This window comes from Pongo abelii, chromosome 19 (assembly GCF_028885655.2).
Source record: "Pongo abelii isolate AG06213 chromosome 19, NHGRI_mPonAbe1-v2.0_pri, whole genome shotgun sequence".
NCBI lineage: Eukaryota > Metazoa > Chordata > Mammalia > Primates > Hominidae > Pongo > Pongo abelii.
Genome location: NC_072004.2, coordinates 27,200,277 through 27,217,441, shown reverse-complemented (window position 1 = coordinate 27,217,441; position 17,165 = coordinate 27,200,277). Strand labels below are relative to the sequence as shown.

General features: G+C 53.1%; 1 protein-coding gene across 2 annotated transcripts in view; it reads right to left on the bottom strand.

Moving 5' to 3' along the window:
- Window positions 1–15,502, bottom strand: part of LOC129051290 (tensin-3-like) — a 157,757-nt gene extending 142,255 nt beyond the window's left edge. For both annotated transcript variants that reach the window (XM_063718488.1, XM_063718487.1), the window contains exon 1: window positions 13,620–15,502. In XM_063718488.1, coding sequence (XP_063574558.1) covers window positions 13,620–14,018 — 399 coding nt within the window. In that variant the 5' untranslated portion in view covers window positions 14,019–15,502. The remainder of the gene's footprint in view (window positions 1–13,619) is intronic.
- Window positions 15,503–17,165: the final 1,663 nt, after the last annotated feature.

Sequence of the window (17,165 nt, the reverse complement as noted above, 5' to 3'; positions counted from 1 at the left end):
ATCGCTGCCAGTGCCAAACCCAGATGCACATGCACAGTGGGCTCCAGCATTGTCCCCAGCCACCCTGGCTCTCATTCTCCAACTCCTGATGGAGTCTCACTCTGTCGCCCTAGCTGGAGTGCAGTGGCGTGATCTCAGTTCACTGCAACCTCTGCCTCCCAGGTTCAGGCGTTTCTCCTGTGTCAGTCTCCCAAGTAGCTGGGACTACTGGCATGCACCACCACACCCGGCTAATTTTGTATTTTTAGTAGAGTTGAGGTTTCACCATGTTGGTCAGGCTGGCCTCGAACTCCTGACCTAAGGTGATCCACCCGCCTTGGCCTCCCAAAGTGCTGGGATTATAGGGGTGAGTCACCACCCACCCCGCCCCCCCAGCTCCTAACCTTCACGTTTTTCTTGCCTGTGCCAACTTTCCCAGTGGCATACAGCCTGCTGTAACACATCCCATCTTTGAAAACACAACCCTCCTTGGATGCCCACCCAGCCTTCCCATACCTGGCCTGTTTCTCTGCTGTTCCCCTTACAGGAAGCCTTCCTCAAAGGCTGACTATAGTCACTGCCCCTTACCCAAAGGCTCATGGGCTCCAGAATCCATGTTCAACCCATCTCACTGCAACTTTCCATAAGTCACCACCTAGCCATAGCCTGTCAGACCCAGTAAGGGACACTTGTCCCTCACTTTATTCCAATCCCAGCCGCATTTGAACACACCATCTCCTGACGCATTTTCTTCCCTGGTTGCTGTGACCCCATGCCCTACCTCACTGGTCCTGCCTTTGTCTCCTTTGCAGGGTCTTATCCCCTTGGGTACTTCTAAGTTTCAGGGTGCCTGGGCTCTGACCTAAAGGTCCTCTATGTGCATGCACCCCTAGGCGGGCTGTCACCCTTCCCACCACCTGTCTGCCGGCTGACGGTCCTGACCGCTCCAGGCTTCTTCTCCCCTGACCTGCTGAGTCCTGAGCACCACCTGCTCCCACCTTCACTGGGCCATCCCTGAAGCACTGCTCACTTCAACCCTCCAAATAAGAACTCCCAGTTTTCTCCCCAACATGTCCTCCCTGCTGCTCTGTCTGCACAAATAGCACCCACTTCCCCACACAGTCAAGTCTCAACCTTCGGGCTCCTTCTCTTTCTCTTACAGCACACAGCCAATCTGTCAGCAAGCCCCGCAAAATAAAGCCCCAAAAAGGCCCAGTTCCCCGGTCTCCACTCTCACCATCCTGGTCCATCCACCACTGAACTGACCATCTGTCTGCATCCACAGGCCAACCAAATGGAGCTTCTTAAGACAGGAATCAGGACATGACAACGTAGCACAAAACCCTCTCCCAGCTTTTAGAATCTATACCCTTAAAAAATAAATAAAGAAAAGTTCTTTTGGCCAGGCGCGGTGGTTCACACCTGTAATCCCAGCACTTTAGGAGGCCAAGGTGAGCAGGTCACGAGGTCAGGAGATTGAGACCATCCTGGCCAACATGGTGAAACCCCGTCTCTACTAAAAATACCAAAAAAACTTAGCCAGGTGTGGTGGTGGGTGCCTGTAATCCCAGCTACTCAGGAGGCTGAGGCAGGAGAATCACTCAAACCCAGGAGGCGGAGGTTGCAGTGAGCTGAGATCACGCCATTGCACTCCAGCCTGGCGACAGAGGGAAACTCCGTCTCAAAAAAAAAAAGTTCTTTTCATGAGCCCACAGACCAACGCGATCTAGCCCCTGCCAATCTCTGGCCTGCTCTCCAACTTCCTCAGCCAGGTGCTGCCTCAGGACATTAGCACTTGCTGTTCCTTGCACACGGGACTCACTTCCCCCAGATCCCTGCTCAGTTTATGCCACTCCTGCATGAGGCCCTAGGGAAAAGTCCATCCACCTTGGTCTTATAGTCATCGGCTATGAAAAACTCACCTCTAAGAGGGCATAAACTCTAGTCCATCTGTCCACCCAGTTCACAGAGATCCCCCTGCCTAGAACACAGCTAAGGATTTGCTGAATGAATGAGTGATACTCCTGATGGTCCCTGGCACACAGACCGCCTACTGGGCCATTCCAGGTTTTTCATGCTCTGACCAGAACACTGCCATATCAACTCTACCCACGTCCCTGCCCTCCCACCCCCATCCCCACAACCTCGTTACTTTGTCTGGCTCTTGACAGGGGTGCCAGACCCATGCCTTGGTCTCCTTTCCCCTCTTCCATCCCTCCCACCCATCCCCACTCAGCTGAGCATTGGTCCCCAAATGCAACACTGAGGTCTCCCTTGCAAGGCCTTCTCAGGGAGGATCAAGCAAGGTCTTCTGGCCCCAGGCCTCAGGGCCACACAAAAGTTCTTACATCACAGAGAAACCCTGCACCCTCACCCTGCCCTTCATCTATCCAAGGCCCGGACATGAGAAGGGGCCCATGCCTGTTTGCTGAATTAATAAAGGAAGGAAGAAGGGAAATAGGAATAGAAACACAGCCCCATGGTTCCATGGCCAGCAATGTCCACAGTAAGCCTGGATGTATGGAGAGGGCTTGGTGAACTGCACAGCCCTTTGCAAAAGATAAACTTGTAGAACAAATGGGTGAGCAACCAGACCATAGGATCTGTCCTGGAAGGCAGTAACCTTGACTTGCTGCCCCTCTGACCTTCACCTTCCCAACTATGCTGTCCCTAGTTGTCCCACAGCAAGACAGCTAGGACCAGGAGACAGAAGCACAAAGACACATTTGCAGCAGGGTCTCAATGGGCAAGGCACATGCAAACAAAATCTCTATGATCTCATTTAAAACACTTATCACAATGGTCAATTCTCCTTCAAGGAATGTGTTCTAAGGCAATGACCATGCCTGGAAAGATCTACGTGGAAGGGCAGGCTATAGAATTATGCACAACAAAAAAAGCTGGAAGCAGTTTTAATAGCCAGCAACTGGGCTCTGGTCATTTTATGGTACTAACATAGAATGGGATTCAAATACTATGAAGTCACTAAAAATAATAATCACATCCATATTCACTTATACGGAAAACACCCATGGGATATTAACAAAGTTACAAAACAAAACAAACCTAAGTTTTGGTCATTCCTAAACAGTCTTATCCCACTCCTGAGGATTCACGCCACCCCAAAGAGACAGAATTTTGCTGTGGAGTGACTGAGCACATCTCCCAAGTCTGCACCCAGCCAAGGAAGATGAGCTCACTCAGAAAAGAGGTGAGGAGGGGCTCAGCCTCTTGGGAGCCTGGGTGAATACCATTCACCAGACCTGCGGGAAGTGCCAGGAAGATCTTCCTAAAACACCCGGTTCCTTCAGGAAGCTTTTCCTCGGAGTGCCCCTGCTTCTTTCTCAAATGGGCAAGCTGGGCTCACTGCCACACAGAGGGCAGACAAGCTTTAGCAACTGAGCTCCCGGGCAGAAGGCTGGCCTGGTGTCCACTTCCTGCCGCTGGACTCGGGAACAGAGCACGAGCAGGTGGCTAGACCCTGGGCACGTCCTGAAGGTGGAGGCCCAGTGGGGCCAAGCCACGGACTGGATGGTTCTGTCTCGATCCAGGTGTTTCCTTAAGCAAATGGGGAGACCATGGAGGAGGTGGGTGAGGGCACAAAACGTCATGTGGCTGGAGCCCTGGGTGTGGCCACCTCAGGCCAAAGGGAAGGAACTAGAGTTCCAGCATAGCCACCAAGAGCAGGCGAGCCTTTGGCTAGGCCAGGGTTCAAAACTACAGGCAAGGAGACCCCCAGTGGAATAATTCATGCCTTGAGGAGCACTTTGAAAAGTCATTGGACAGTCTACAATGAGAACTACGAAAACATTTGCACTGCAGACCTCGCTCTTTCCACACCTGTGAATCTAAACTCGATAAGTGTCCACAGACAGGAGAGAAACAACATCCCAGACAGGCAAAGTTAAGTCAACAGACCAAGGTTCACACTGTGCACATAAGTGTTAGATGAGTGGAGAGTAAGAAGTGTGCAAATTCGTGGAATGGAAGTATGGTTGTTATCACCCTAAATTCTTGCACTTGCAGAGACTGAAATAACAGGGAATGACGTCTGCTAAGGCACAACTGGAGCGGGGCAGGGGTGGGGTGGGGAAGGAGGCTACAAAATCATGTGTCCACGGGGACCGATCCTTGGCCTCTCTGCAAATGCACTTCTTCTGTTAGAGTGCCTTTACAAGGAAAATGGAAACATTTAAACAGACATGGAAAAGGAGCGACATTCTTACCCACCATATTTATCTGCATAAACCTCCCCACGACCATCACATTCTTCTGGCACACCTAATTCATTTCTTTTTTTCATTATTTTTCTCCTGAGGCTATTTTGGCTGCAAGATAGATTCTAAGAGAATAACAGGGATTTGACAAATAAAAGGGATGCTTAGAGATGCGTTAAAAGTAATCTTGCCAAGCCAGGAAGCCGTTTAGAGCATGGCACATGAGTGAAGGCTAGAAACAATTTGCCTGGAGAAAGAAGAAGAAACATAACAACAAAAAATCACTCTCTGCCTCCGTTGCAGAAATCAACAAGACACAAACAGGCAGACATACCTTGTTTTATTGTGCTTTGCTTTATTGAACTTTGCAGATACTGAGACTTTTTTTTAACAAACTGAAGGTTTGTGGCAGCGCCAGACCAGTCCCTCTGATTCCCTGACATTCGTTTCGGCCACAAGATCAAGGGAGTCAGTGCACCCAGGAGCAGAGGAGAGGATGTCCCTCAAGAATGAGACAGGAAGTGCAGAGGAAATGCGACACCACCTGTCCTAGAAGAAAAGGCCAGTCACGCTCGCCTAGCGCTCATTCTAGGCAACCCACCCACCCATGAGGAGAAACATGGAGAACAAGGAAGCTTCCCTGTCTGAGACACGTATGGAAGCCAAGAAATCCAGGGTCATGAGACCTGCCCAATGAAGCAGAAAGACGTTTGGAGAGAGATACAGTCATGACACGGATCTGCATGAAGTGTGTCCCTCACGCAATGGGAAGTCATCTTTGTTGAAGACATTTGGCCAGAGTGAGAGGCATCCAGGCCCCTGAGAAACAGGTGAGGCAGAGCAAGAGGGAGGATAGAGCAGAGGCCAGTGCCCCGGCAGGATACAGCGCCGTGCCACCGACAGGGGCATAAGGAGAGGGGTTCCAAAAGGGTGGCTTGTCCAGAAAGGCCAGCGTTCCAGTGACAGGGATTGTTGCCATCTCCCATTCCCGGCTTCTTCTTCTACACGGTATCGTGGTGTGGCTTCATTTCTCAGCGAAGAGCCGTGAAAAGATACAACCATCTTCTCTGATGTGCTTCTGCTCCCCTACTGCAGGACAAAGATCTCCTTTGGGGCTCTTTTCCTTGGTAGCTGTGTGGTCATCTTGATCTTAGAAAAGCGGCAGCTCATGATGGGGATGAGATTTCAAATGCTCCGGGGCCGATGCATCTCTTCACGTGGGCCACGCCTTCACACACCCAAAGAGGATCCGCGGCGGCGAAACGATTGACAACCGGCCTCATGACCCAGGCAGAGACGCAGAAAGAGGCTCAGCAAAGACATGCCGACATGCCAGAAATCGCTTTGTGGTGCACAGGGCACATTCGGCCAAAGACACACACGCACAAGGGCACACACACACTAACCGACAGAGAGAGGGAAGGAAAGACACAGAGACTGAGTGACAGACAGAGAAGAGAGAATGGGACACACAGACACACACACACACACACACACACACACAGAGTCATACAGCAGAGGCATTGAAACACACCACCCCACGCAACCCCTGAGGCTACGGGGTTCTGCTGTCGACGAGAACGACCCTCGGGTGAGAGAACAGCCCAGGGGCACGCAGGCCGACCTGTCCTCGAGATGACGGCGGCACGACTTTTGGGGAGACTCACCCCAACAGCGTCCGGGCAGGTCTGAGGCTGGGATGCCGTGCTGCTTCCCCTGGACTCTGCCTGGGGTTTCCTCATCCTGGTCGGCCCTTTGCGACTCCTGGCATCCGGAGACGTTCCCATCGACCCCGTAGAGATGTCAGGCCGGAGCCTCAGAGCCCCGCCACCCAAGCACTGCCACGGAGGGCTCCTGCTTTGCCGAGCCTCAGGGACCGGTTTCTAAGACAACCATGGGAAGCACTGTGATGGCAGAAGCCGCTCCCGCCTCGCGCATGCGCATTGGCTGGACCGACTCGCGCTCCGCTCCTGGCAGTCAGGCTGCGTCCCCTTTAAATAATGCCCCCGCTGCAGCCGCGGCGGCGTGTCGGTACGGGGTCCAGCTTGGGACGCCTTGGGAGAGGGGGCCGCCGTTTCCCTGTCCCAGGGCCAAACACCCAGCAGTCCCGCCCTCAGGATCTCCTTGAGCCGACTTCCACCGAGGGAAGGGGAGCTTCAGGACGCCTGCTGTGTTCTGGGGACTCCCGTTCAGATCCGATTTTGGCCCCCTCCCAGTGAGATAGGATGGGCTCACCACATCTGGTGAGGCAGGCAGGGCCTCGCTGCAGCACACAATGATCCCATAGGTCTCAAGGCGCAGCGTCAGCTGAAACTTCACTGATCCATCAGCCTTCTGCCTCCCTCCTCCTTCGAAAGAGCAGTGGCCTGCCCCGCTTCTAAAAGCCCTGGGGCTCCGGAAAGCCGACCGCGCTTTACAGGACACGTGCGGGCAGGAACAGGGGCGAATCCGAGGTGGAGACCATGAGACCACGCGTGGCACTGGCGTATCCCACAGCAGATGGTGCGAATGTGTGTCACCGGAGGCATATCGGGAGACGGCGAAACAAACGGTGGTGTCCAGGTATGTGCCAGTGGAAGGGGGGAGCAAGTGACCTTTCGGTGAATGCCAAGGGAAATCAAAGAACACCTGGGATTCGGTGGGTGGGGGGCCTGTGCCTGACCCAAGCCAGGTTTTCAAATGCCTATCAGAGGAGCAAAGAAGTTTCTGCAGAATTCGCCCCACCCCCAACCCTCCTCCTCCCTGGTAGCCCTGACACAACTTCCCCTGCACCCAGCCCCAGCCCCAGCCCCAGCCCCAGCCCCAGCCCAGTCCCTCTGGTTCCCTGACATTCGTTTCGGCCACAAGATCAAGGGAGTCATTGCACCCAGGAGCAGAGGAGAGGATGTCCCTCAAGAATGAGACAGGAAGTGCAGAGGAAATGCGACACCACCTGTCCTAGAAGACAAGGCCAGTCACGCTCGCCTAGCGCTCATTCTAGGCAATCCACCCACCCATGAGGGGAAACATGGAGAACAAGGAAGCTTCCCTGTCTGAGACACGTATGGAAGCCAAGAAGTCCAGGGTCATGAGACCTGCCCAATGAAGCAGAAAGACGTTTGGAGAGAGATACCATCATGACACGGATCTGCAGGAAGTGTGTCCCTGACGGACTGGGAAGTCATCTTTGTTGAAGACATTTGGCCAGAGCGAGAGGCATCCAGGCCCCTGAGAAACAGGTGAGGCAGAGCAAGAGGGAGGATAGAGCAGAGGCCAGTGCCCCGGCAGGATACAGCGCCGTGCTACCGACAGGGGCATAAGGAGAGGGGTTCCAAAAGGGTGGCTTGTCCAGAGAGGCCAGCGTTCCAGTGACAGGGATTGTTGCCATCTCCCATTCCCGGCTTCTTCTTCTACACGGTATCGTGGTGTGGCTTCATTTCTCAGCGAAGAGCCGTGAAAAGATACAACCACCTTCTCTGATGTGCTTCTGCTCCCCTACTGCAGGACAAAGATCTCCTTTGGGGCTTTTTTCCTTGGTGGCTGTGTGGTCATCTTGATCTTAGAAAAGAGGCAGCTCATGATGGGGATGAGATTTCAAATGCTCCGGGGCCGATGCATCTCTTCACGTGGGCCAGGCCTTCACACACCCAAAGAGGATCCGCGGCGGCGAAACGATTGACAACCGGCCTCATGACCCAGGCAGAGACGCAGAAAGAGGCTCAGCAAAGACAGGCCGACATGCCAGAAATCGCTTTGTGGTGCACAGGGCATATTCGGCCAAAGACACACACGCACAAGGGCACACACACACTAACCGACAGAGAGAGGGAAGGAAAGACTGAAAGAAAGAGAGAGAAGAGAGAATGGGAGACACACACACACACACACACAGACACACACACACACACATAGTCATACAGCAGAGGCATTGAAACACACACCCGCAGGCAACCCCTGAGGCTGCGGGGTTCTGCTCTCGACCAGAACGACCCTCGGGTGAGAGAACAGCCCAGGGGCACGCAGGCCGACCTGTCCTCGAGATCACGGCGGCAGGACTTTTAGGGAGACTCACCCCGACACCGTCAGGGCAGGCCTGAGGCCTGAAACCTCCCCTGCACCCAGCCCCAGCCCCAGCCCCAGCCTAGTCCCTTTGGTTCCCTGACATTCGTTTCGGCCCGAACATCAAGGAAGTCAGTCCACCCAGGAGCAGAGGAGAGGATGTCCCTCCAGAATGAGACAGGAAGTGCAGAGGAAACGCGACACCACTTGTCCTAGAAGTCAAGGCCAGTCACGGTCGCCTAGCGCTCATTCTAGGCAATCCACCCACCCATGAGGGGAATCGTGGAGAAGAAGGGAGCTTCCCCGTCTGAGACACGTATGGAAGCCAAGAGCTTCAGGGTCATGAGACCTGACCAATGAAGCAGAAACACGTCTGGAGAGAGAAAGAATCATGACAGGGATCCCCAGGAAGTGTCTCCCTGACGGACTGGGAAGTCATCTTTGTTGAAGACATGTGGCCAGAGCGAGAGGCATCCGGGCCCCTGAGAAACAGGGGAGGCAGAGCAAGAGGGAGGACAGAACCGAGGCCAGAGCCCAGAGCCCAGGCAGGATACAGAACCGTGCCACCGCCACGGGCATAAGGGGAGGGGTCCCAAAAGGGTGGCTTGTCCAGAGAAGCCAGCGTTCCAGTGACAGGGATAGTTGCCATCTCCCATTCCCGGCTTCCTCTTCCAGACTGTATGGTGGTGTGGCTTCATTTCTCAGAGCTCCTGTGGGGATCTTGTCCTTGGCTGCAGTGTGTTCATCTTGATCCCAGAAAAGAGGCCGCTCAGGACGGGGATGAGATTTCCATTGCTCCGGGACCGACGTATCTCCTCACGTGGACCAGGTCTTCACACACCCAAAGCGGATCCGCGGCGGCGAAGACGATTGACAATCGGCTCCATGACCCAGGCAGAGACGCACAAAGAGGCTCACCAAAGACAGGCCGACATGGTGGAAATCGGTTTGTGGCGCACAGGGTACTTTCGGCCAAAGACACACACGCACATGGGCGCACACACACACAAACCGACAGAGAGAGGGAAAGAAACACACAGAGACTGAGAGACACAGAGAGAAGAAAGAATGGGAGACACACACACAAACGACACACACACACACAGACACACACACACACAGACACTCACACAGAGTCATAGAGCAGAGCCATTGAAACACACACCCGCAGGCAACCCCTGTGGCTGCGTGATTCTGCTCTCGACCAGAACGACCCTCGGGTGAGAGAGCAGCCCAGGGTCACGCAGGCCGACCTGTCCTCGAGATCACGGCGGCAGGACTTTTGGGGAGACTCACCACAACACCGTCAGGGCAGGCCTGAGGCTGAGATGCCGTGATGCTTCCCGCGGACTCCGCCCGGGGTTTCCTCATCCTGGTCGGCCCTTTGCGACTCCTGCCATCCAGAGACGTTCCCGTCGACCCCGTGGAGAGGTCAGGCCGGAGCCTCAGAGCCCCGACACCAAAGCACTGCCACGGAGGGCTCCTGCTTTGCCAAGCCTCAGGGACTGGTTTCTAAGAAAACCGTGGGAAGCACTGTGATGGGAGAAGCCGCTCGCGCCTCGCGCATGCGCACTGGCTGGGCCGACTCGCGCTCCGCTCCTGGCAGTCAGGCTGCGTCCCCTTTAAATTAGGCCACCGCTGCGCGGCGGCGGCTGGATCCGGGGTCCAGTTTGGGGCGGCGTGGGAGAGGGGGCGGGTGTCCTGTCCCAGGGCCAAACCCCAGGAGTCCTGTCCTCAGGATCTCCTTGAGCCGACTTCCACCGAGGGACGGGGAGCTTGAGGACGCCTGCTGTGTCCCCGGGACTCCCCTTCAGATCCGATTTCGGCCCCCTCCGAGTGAAATAGGATGGGCTCACCACACCTGGTGAGGCAGGCAGGGCCTCGCCGCAGCACAGAATGATCCCATAGGTCTCAAGGCGTAGTGTCAGCTGAAAATTCACTGATCCATCAGCCCTCTGCCTCCCTCCTCCTCTGAAAGAGCAGTGGCCTGCCCCGCTTCTAAAAGCCCTGGGGCTCCGGAGAGCCGACCGCGCCTTACGGGACACGTGCAAACAGGAACAGGGGCGATTCAGAGGTGGAGACCATGTGACCACGCGTGGCACTGGCGGATCCCACAGCAGACGGTGTGAACGTGTGTCACCGGAGGCATATGGGGCGGGGCGACGGCGAAACAAACTGTAGAGTCCAGGCATGGTCCGGTGGAAGGGGGGAACAAGGGACTTTCCATCAATGCCGAGGAAAATCAAAGAACGCCTGGGAACCGCGGGGGTGGGGGTGCCTGTGCCTGACCCAAGCCGCGTTTTCAAATGCCTACCAGAGGAGCAAAGAGGTTTCTGCAAAATTCGCCCCATCCCCAACCCTCCACCGTCCTGGTAGCCCCGACGAAACCTCCCATGCACCCAGCCCCAGCCCCAGCCCCAGCCTAGTCCCTTTGGTTCCCTGACATTCGTTTCGGCCCGAACATCAAGGAAGTCAGTCCACCCAGGAGCAGAGGAGAGGATGTCCCTCCAGAATGAGACAGGAAGTGCAGAGGAAACGCGACACCACCTGTCCTAGAAGTCAAGGCCAGTCACGGTCGCCTAGCGCTCATTCTAGGCAATCCACCCACCCATGAGGGGAATCGTGGAGAAGAAGGAAGCTTCCCCGTCTGAGACACGTATGGAAGCCAAGAGCTTCAGGGTCATGAGACCTGACCAATGAAGCAGAAACACGTCTGGAGAGAGAAAGAATCATGACAGGGATCCCCAGGAAGTGTCTCCCTGACGGACTGGGAAGTCATCTTTGTTGAAGACATGTGGCCAGAGCGAGAGGCATCCGGGCCCCTGAGAAACAGGGGAGGCAGAGCAAGAGGGAGGACAGAACCGAGGCCAGAGCCCAGAGCCCAGGCAGGATACAGAACCGTGCCACCGCCACGGGCATAAGGGGAGGGGTCCCAAAAGGGTGGCTTGTCCAGAGAAGCCAGCGTTCCAGTGACAGGGATAGTTGCCATCTCCCATTCCCGGCTTCCTCTTCCAGACTGTATGGTGGTGTGGCTTCATTTCTCAGAGCTCCTGTGGGGATCTTGTCCTTGGCTGCAGTGTGTTCATCTTGATCCCAGAAAAGAGGCCGCTCAGGACGGGGATGAGATTTCCATTGCTCCGGGACCGACGTATCTCCTCACGTGGACCAGGTCTTCACACACCCAAAGCGGATCCGCGGCGGCGAAGACGATTGACAATCGGCTCCATGACCCAGGCAGAGACGCACAAAGAGGCTCACCAAAGACAGGCCGACATGGTGGAAATCGGTTTGTGGCGCACAGGGTACTTTCGGCCAAAGACACACACGCACACGGGCGCACACACACACAAACCGACAGAGAGAGGGAAAGAAACACACAGAGACTGAGAGACACAGAGAGAAGAAAGAATGGGAGACACACACACAAACGACACACACACACACAGACACACACACACAGACACACACACACACAGACACTCACACAGAGTCATAGAGCAGAGCCATTGAAACACACACCCGCAGGCAACCCCTGTGGCTGCGTGATTCTGCTCTCGACCAGAACGACCCTCGGGTGAGAGAGCAGCCCAGGGTCACGCAGGCCGACCTGTCCTCGAGATCACGGCGGCAGGACTTTTGGGGAGACTCACCACAACACCGTCAGGGCAGGCCTGAGGCTGAGATGCCGTGCTGCTTCCCACGGACTCTGCCTGGGGTTTCCTCATCCTGTTCGGCCCTTTGCAACTCCTGCTATCCGGAGACGTTCCCGTCGACCCCGTAGAGAGGTCAGGCCGGAGCCTCAGAGCCCCGACACCCAAGCACTGCCACGGAGGGCTCCTGCTTTGCCAAGCCTCAGGGACTGGTTTCTAAGACAACCGTGGGAAGCACTGTGACGGGAGAAGCCGCTCGCGCCTCGCGCATGCGCACTGCCTGGGCCGACTCGCGCTCAGCTACTGGCAGTCAGGGTGCCTCCCCTTTAAATAACGGCGGCTGCGCGTCGGCAGGCGGGCTCCCGCTGCAGCTGTGGCTGGGGCTGGATCCGGGGTCCAGTTTCGGGAGGCGTTGGAGAGGGGGCCGCGGATGTCCCAGGGCCAAGCCCCAAGGAGTCCCTTCTTCAGGTACTCCTTGAGCCGACTTCCACCGATGGAAGGGGAGCTTCAGGGCGGCTGCTGGGTTCTGAGAACTCCTCTTCAGATCCGAGTTTGGACCCCTCCGTGTGAGAAAGAATGGGCTCAGCATATCTGGTGAGGCAGACAGGGCCTCCCTGCATCACAGAATGATCCCATGGCCCTCAAGGCATGGCGTCAGCTTAAAGTTCACTGAACCGTGATCCCTCTGCCTCCCTCCTCCTTTGAAAGAGCAGTGGCGTGCCCCACTTCTAAAAGCCCTGGTGCTCCTGCAAGCCGACACCGCTTTAAGACAGGTTCAAACAGGGACGGGGCGAATCCGAGGTGGAGACAATGCGATCACGCGTGGCACTAGTGTATCCCAGAGCAGATGGTGTGAATGTGTGTCACCGGGGCATACGGTGCGATGGCGAAACCAACAATGGTGTCCACGCATGTGCCCCTTGGAAGGGGGGTAAAGGTGACCGTTCCATCAATCCCCGGGAAAGACAAAGAACACCTGGAAACCACCGCCACGCGCATAAGGGGAGGAGTGCCAAAGGGGTTACTTGTCCTTAGAGGCCAGGATTCCGTTGACCGGAATCCTGCCATGTCCCGTTCTCAACTTCTGTAAGATTTCGGTGTGGGGCTTCTTTTCTCAGAGAAGAGCCACAAGGAGATAGCACTGTCTCCTTTCAAGTCGGTCTGCTCCCCTCCTGCAAGACAAGTAGCTCCAGTGAGGCTTTTGTTGTTGTTGTTGTTTTCCTATAGTGTGGTCATGTTGATCGTAGAAAAGAGGTAGCTCAGGATCGGTATGAAATTTCAATGTCTTTGTGGAAGACGCATCTCCTCACATCGTGGAGGCCTTCAGAAACCAATGTGGAACCGCCCCGGAAACGATGGACAACTGACAACATGAGCCAAGCAGAAATGCAGAAAGAGGCTGCATGAAGACACGCTGACATGCAAGAAACCTCTTCGTAGCTCACTGGGCACATTGTTCCCAACACACACACACACACACACACACACGGGCACACACACAGAGACAGAGAAAGCAAGAGACACAGACAGAGAGTGAGAGACATAGAAGAGAGAGTGGGAGACACAGGTCCACAGACATAGAGCAGTGGCCGAGAAACGCACACCCCCAGGCAATCCCTGAGGCTGCGGGGTTCTGCTCTTCAGGAGTACGACCCTAGGGTGGAGTGCAGCCCACGGGCACATAGGCTGACCTGTCCTCGACATCGCGGGGGGCAGCTGTTTTGGGGGCACTCACCTGAACACTGTCCGTGCAGGCCTGAGGCTGTGAGGCTGAGCTGTTTTCCCTGGACTCCCTCTGCTCTTTCTGCATCGTGGTCGACTCTCCGTGTATTCTGGTGTCCTGAAACTGTTTTGTCGACCCACAGGATTGGTCAGGCTGGAGCCTCAACACCAACTCACTGCCACGAAGGGCTCCTGCTTTGATAAGGTTCAGGGAGTCGTCCTCAGCCAACCGTTGGAGTAACTGTGACAGGATAATGGGCTCGCGCCTCGCGCATGCGCATTTCCCAGGGCAACGCCTGGTTTGCTCTTCAAGGTCTGGCTGCGGCCCTTTTAAACAGGTTCTGTGATGCGTGGACGGGGGTTTCTGTGGCAGTCGCGGTGGTGGCTGGAGCGGGGATGTAGTAGGGGGCATTGTGGGAGTGGGGGCTTCCGGCCCCCCAGGGCAAGACCCCGGGAGTCCTGTCCTCAGGACCTCCTTGAGCCGATTTCTACTGGTGGAGGTGGACCCTGCTTGAGGGTGCCGTTTCGGGTCTCCGGACTCACAGGCTGGCGTGCATTGTTGTGATCATAGCTCACTACAGCCTCAATCTCCCAGGCTTAAGCAATTTTCTTGCCTCAGCGTCCCACGTACCTGGGACTACAGGTATGTGCCCGCACACTCAACTACTCTTCTTCAAAAATATTTTTGTACGAATGGGGACTTACTATGTTGCCTGGCTCATGTCAAACACCTGGGCTCAAGCCGTCCTCCTGCGTTGGCCTCCCAATGTGCTGAGATTACAGGTGTGAGCTTCCACATGCAGCTAAATTCTTATATCTTAAATCCCTACCTCCCACAATAAGCAGATGTTAGGCACACTTATTTTATAACTTTTTGTTGTTTATGTCTCTTTTTGTCCCTGGATACAGGGATTAGCAGCCAAATTTCAAATCATTAGGGGCATTATGCTGTGTCCAGGAGTGGCTGAGGCTTCAAGGACCTGCTGCTCTAACATAGGCGTGATGAGGAGTACAATTCGTCTTGTGTTTCTGTGTTGTTTAACAACCTTCCTGAGCTCCTCTAAGTCAGTCCATCCTGCCACAACTGGGAAGAATCAAGAAAATCTCCAAGAAAATGTTTCTCACTTGCCTGTTGTCAAGTAGAAGACAGGTCTGCTGACCATGGCAGGCATGGCAGTGCATGGCAGTGAGCCCCTGTCACCATGTTTGCTATTCACTGCATGTTCCACCTGAACTTTCCCATCTGCTCAGTGAGTCTTGATAGTGGGGTAAAGGGGTTTCTCTCTCAAAGACCAAGGCTGACCCTCTCTGAATACAATGCCATGACCCAGTTACTGTCACTGTGGTTTTGTCTTCAGGGACTAAAGGATACAATAAGAATTTGTTCCTTTAATTTTCCTGTTGATGCACAAAATACTTAAATGCTTCTACATAGGTCTGCACTTTTGTGCCACAGAGCACTAAGGGAAAGTCCCCACAATAAAGATGCTTTTCACCTGAGCTGCTACGTGTTACAGTTAAGCAGCTAAAGGTTAAAAAAAAATCAAAGCTCCCCAAATGTTGTGGGTATGACAGCTGGTCCAACTTCACGGTCTGTACTTTCCCTCTGTAACAATATAGATAAATACAGAGATAACTAGCAACTGATACCCTAGTGTGCCAAGCAATCAATGTATCTGTGTCATTAAAAACCAGCATTTAACCATACTCTAGATACTTGAAAAATCACCTCCACACTCATGGACTGTAATTCTACTTTGCTTCCAGATGGCAGTTACAATTGGAAAGGAAATACCTAGTTTACAGGAGGCATTAATACTTTATTGTTGCAGAAATGGAACCCTTAAAAGAACATATTCTGGACTTTCTGACCTGGATACTAATCGTGGAAAATATATATCTAAGAATACACTTGGAACAGAAATGTGAAAAACCAAAAGTAAGAGATATTATGAAGGATCAAATATAAAATGACCCAGTGCTAAAGAGGCAACAAAGAAAATGGTAGAAGAAAATGATAAGAGGCATTATGCCTTAATGAGTTTGTGCTACTATATAAGAAAATACACTAGGCTGGGTAATTTCTGAAGAACAGAAATGTATTTCTCACAGTTCCATAGGCTAGAAGTCCAAGATCAGGGTGCCAGCAGGACTGGTGTCTGGTGAGGGCCTGGTCTCTGCATCCAAGATGGTATCTTGTGCACTGTGTCTTCAGGAGGAGATGCACTGTGTCCTCACATGGCAGAAGGTGGAAGGGCAAAACAGGGGAAGCCCACTCCCTCCAGTCCTTGTGTCAGGATCCTAAACTCATTCATGAAGACTCTCCCTTCATGACTGAATCACTACCTAAAAGCCCTACTTCCCAATCCTATGACATTGGTGATTAATTTTAGGGGGACACATTCAGAGCATAGCACCGTATATTCAATTTCTTAAAAATTATTTTGTTGTTTTGCTTTTCTGTTTTTCAAACGGCTTAAAGTGCACAAAATTGGATTAATCATAATCCTTGGCTCATAGCACACCTTGGCTCCTATTTCATCCTTGTCTGTGCCTGGGCCTCTGTGTAAATGTATTTGAACAATATGGTAATCATTTGTGAACCCACAACACAACCAAAGAACTAGGGTTCTGACCCTAACATCTGCTCCTCCTCTGTCCTTTTTCCTGATTTTCACCCTTCAGCCCGAGGGTAACTACTACCCTGAATTTATGTTTAGGATTCTCTTCCTTTAAAGAAAACATTGTTTTATTGCATACATATGATTACCCTAAATGACATATTATTTAGTTTTTAAGGGTATAATTTATTTACCCATTCTCCTATTAATTTACCCATTCTCCTATTAATGAACATTTGGCTTATTTGCAGATATTTGCTGTTATGAATGGCATTACATGAGCATTTTTTTTTAACTACTTCTGGTACATATTGTCAAGAGTTTCTCCAGGGCCTATGGTAGAGGAATTACTTTGTCATAACATATGAGAATGTTCAAATTTATAAGATAATCCAAATTGCTTTCCAAAGTGGTTGTTCTAATTTAAACTCTCACCTCCTGTATTAGTTTGAGATGATCTTGTTGATTCAGTCTCTCCATATTTGGTGATATGGTCTGGCTGTGTCCACACCCAAATCTCAGCTTGAATTCTATCTCCCAGAATTCCCACATGTTATGGGAGGGAACCAGGGTGAGGTAACTGAATCACAGAGGCCAGTCTTTCCTGTGCTATTCTCATGATAGTGAATAAGCCTTATGAGATCTGATGGGTTTATCAGGGGATTCTGCTTTGGCTTCCTCCTCATTTTCTCTTGCTGCTGCCATGTAAGAAGTCCCTTTTACCTCCTGCCATGACTCAGAGGCCTCCCCCACCATGTGGGACTGTAAATCCAATTACAGTTCTTTTTCTTTACACCTCTTTTTCTTCTCAGAATTGAGTGTCTTTATCAGCAGTGTGAAAACAGACTAACACAGTAAATTGATGCCAGTGGTGTGGGGTGCTCCTGAAAAGATACCCAAAAATGTGCAAGTGACTTTGAAACTTGGCAACATGCAGA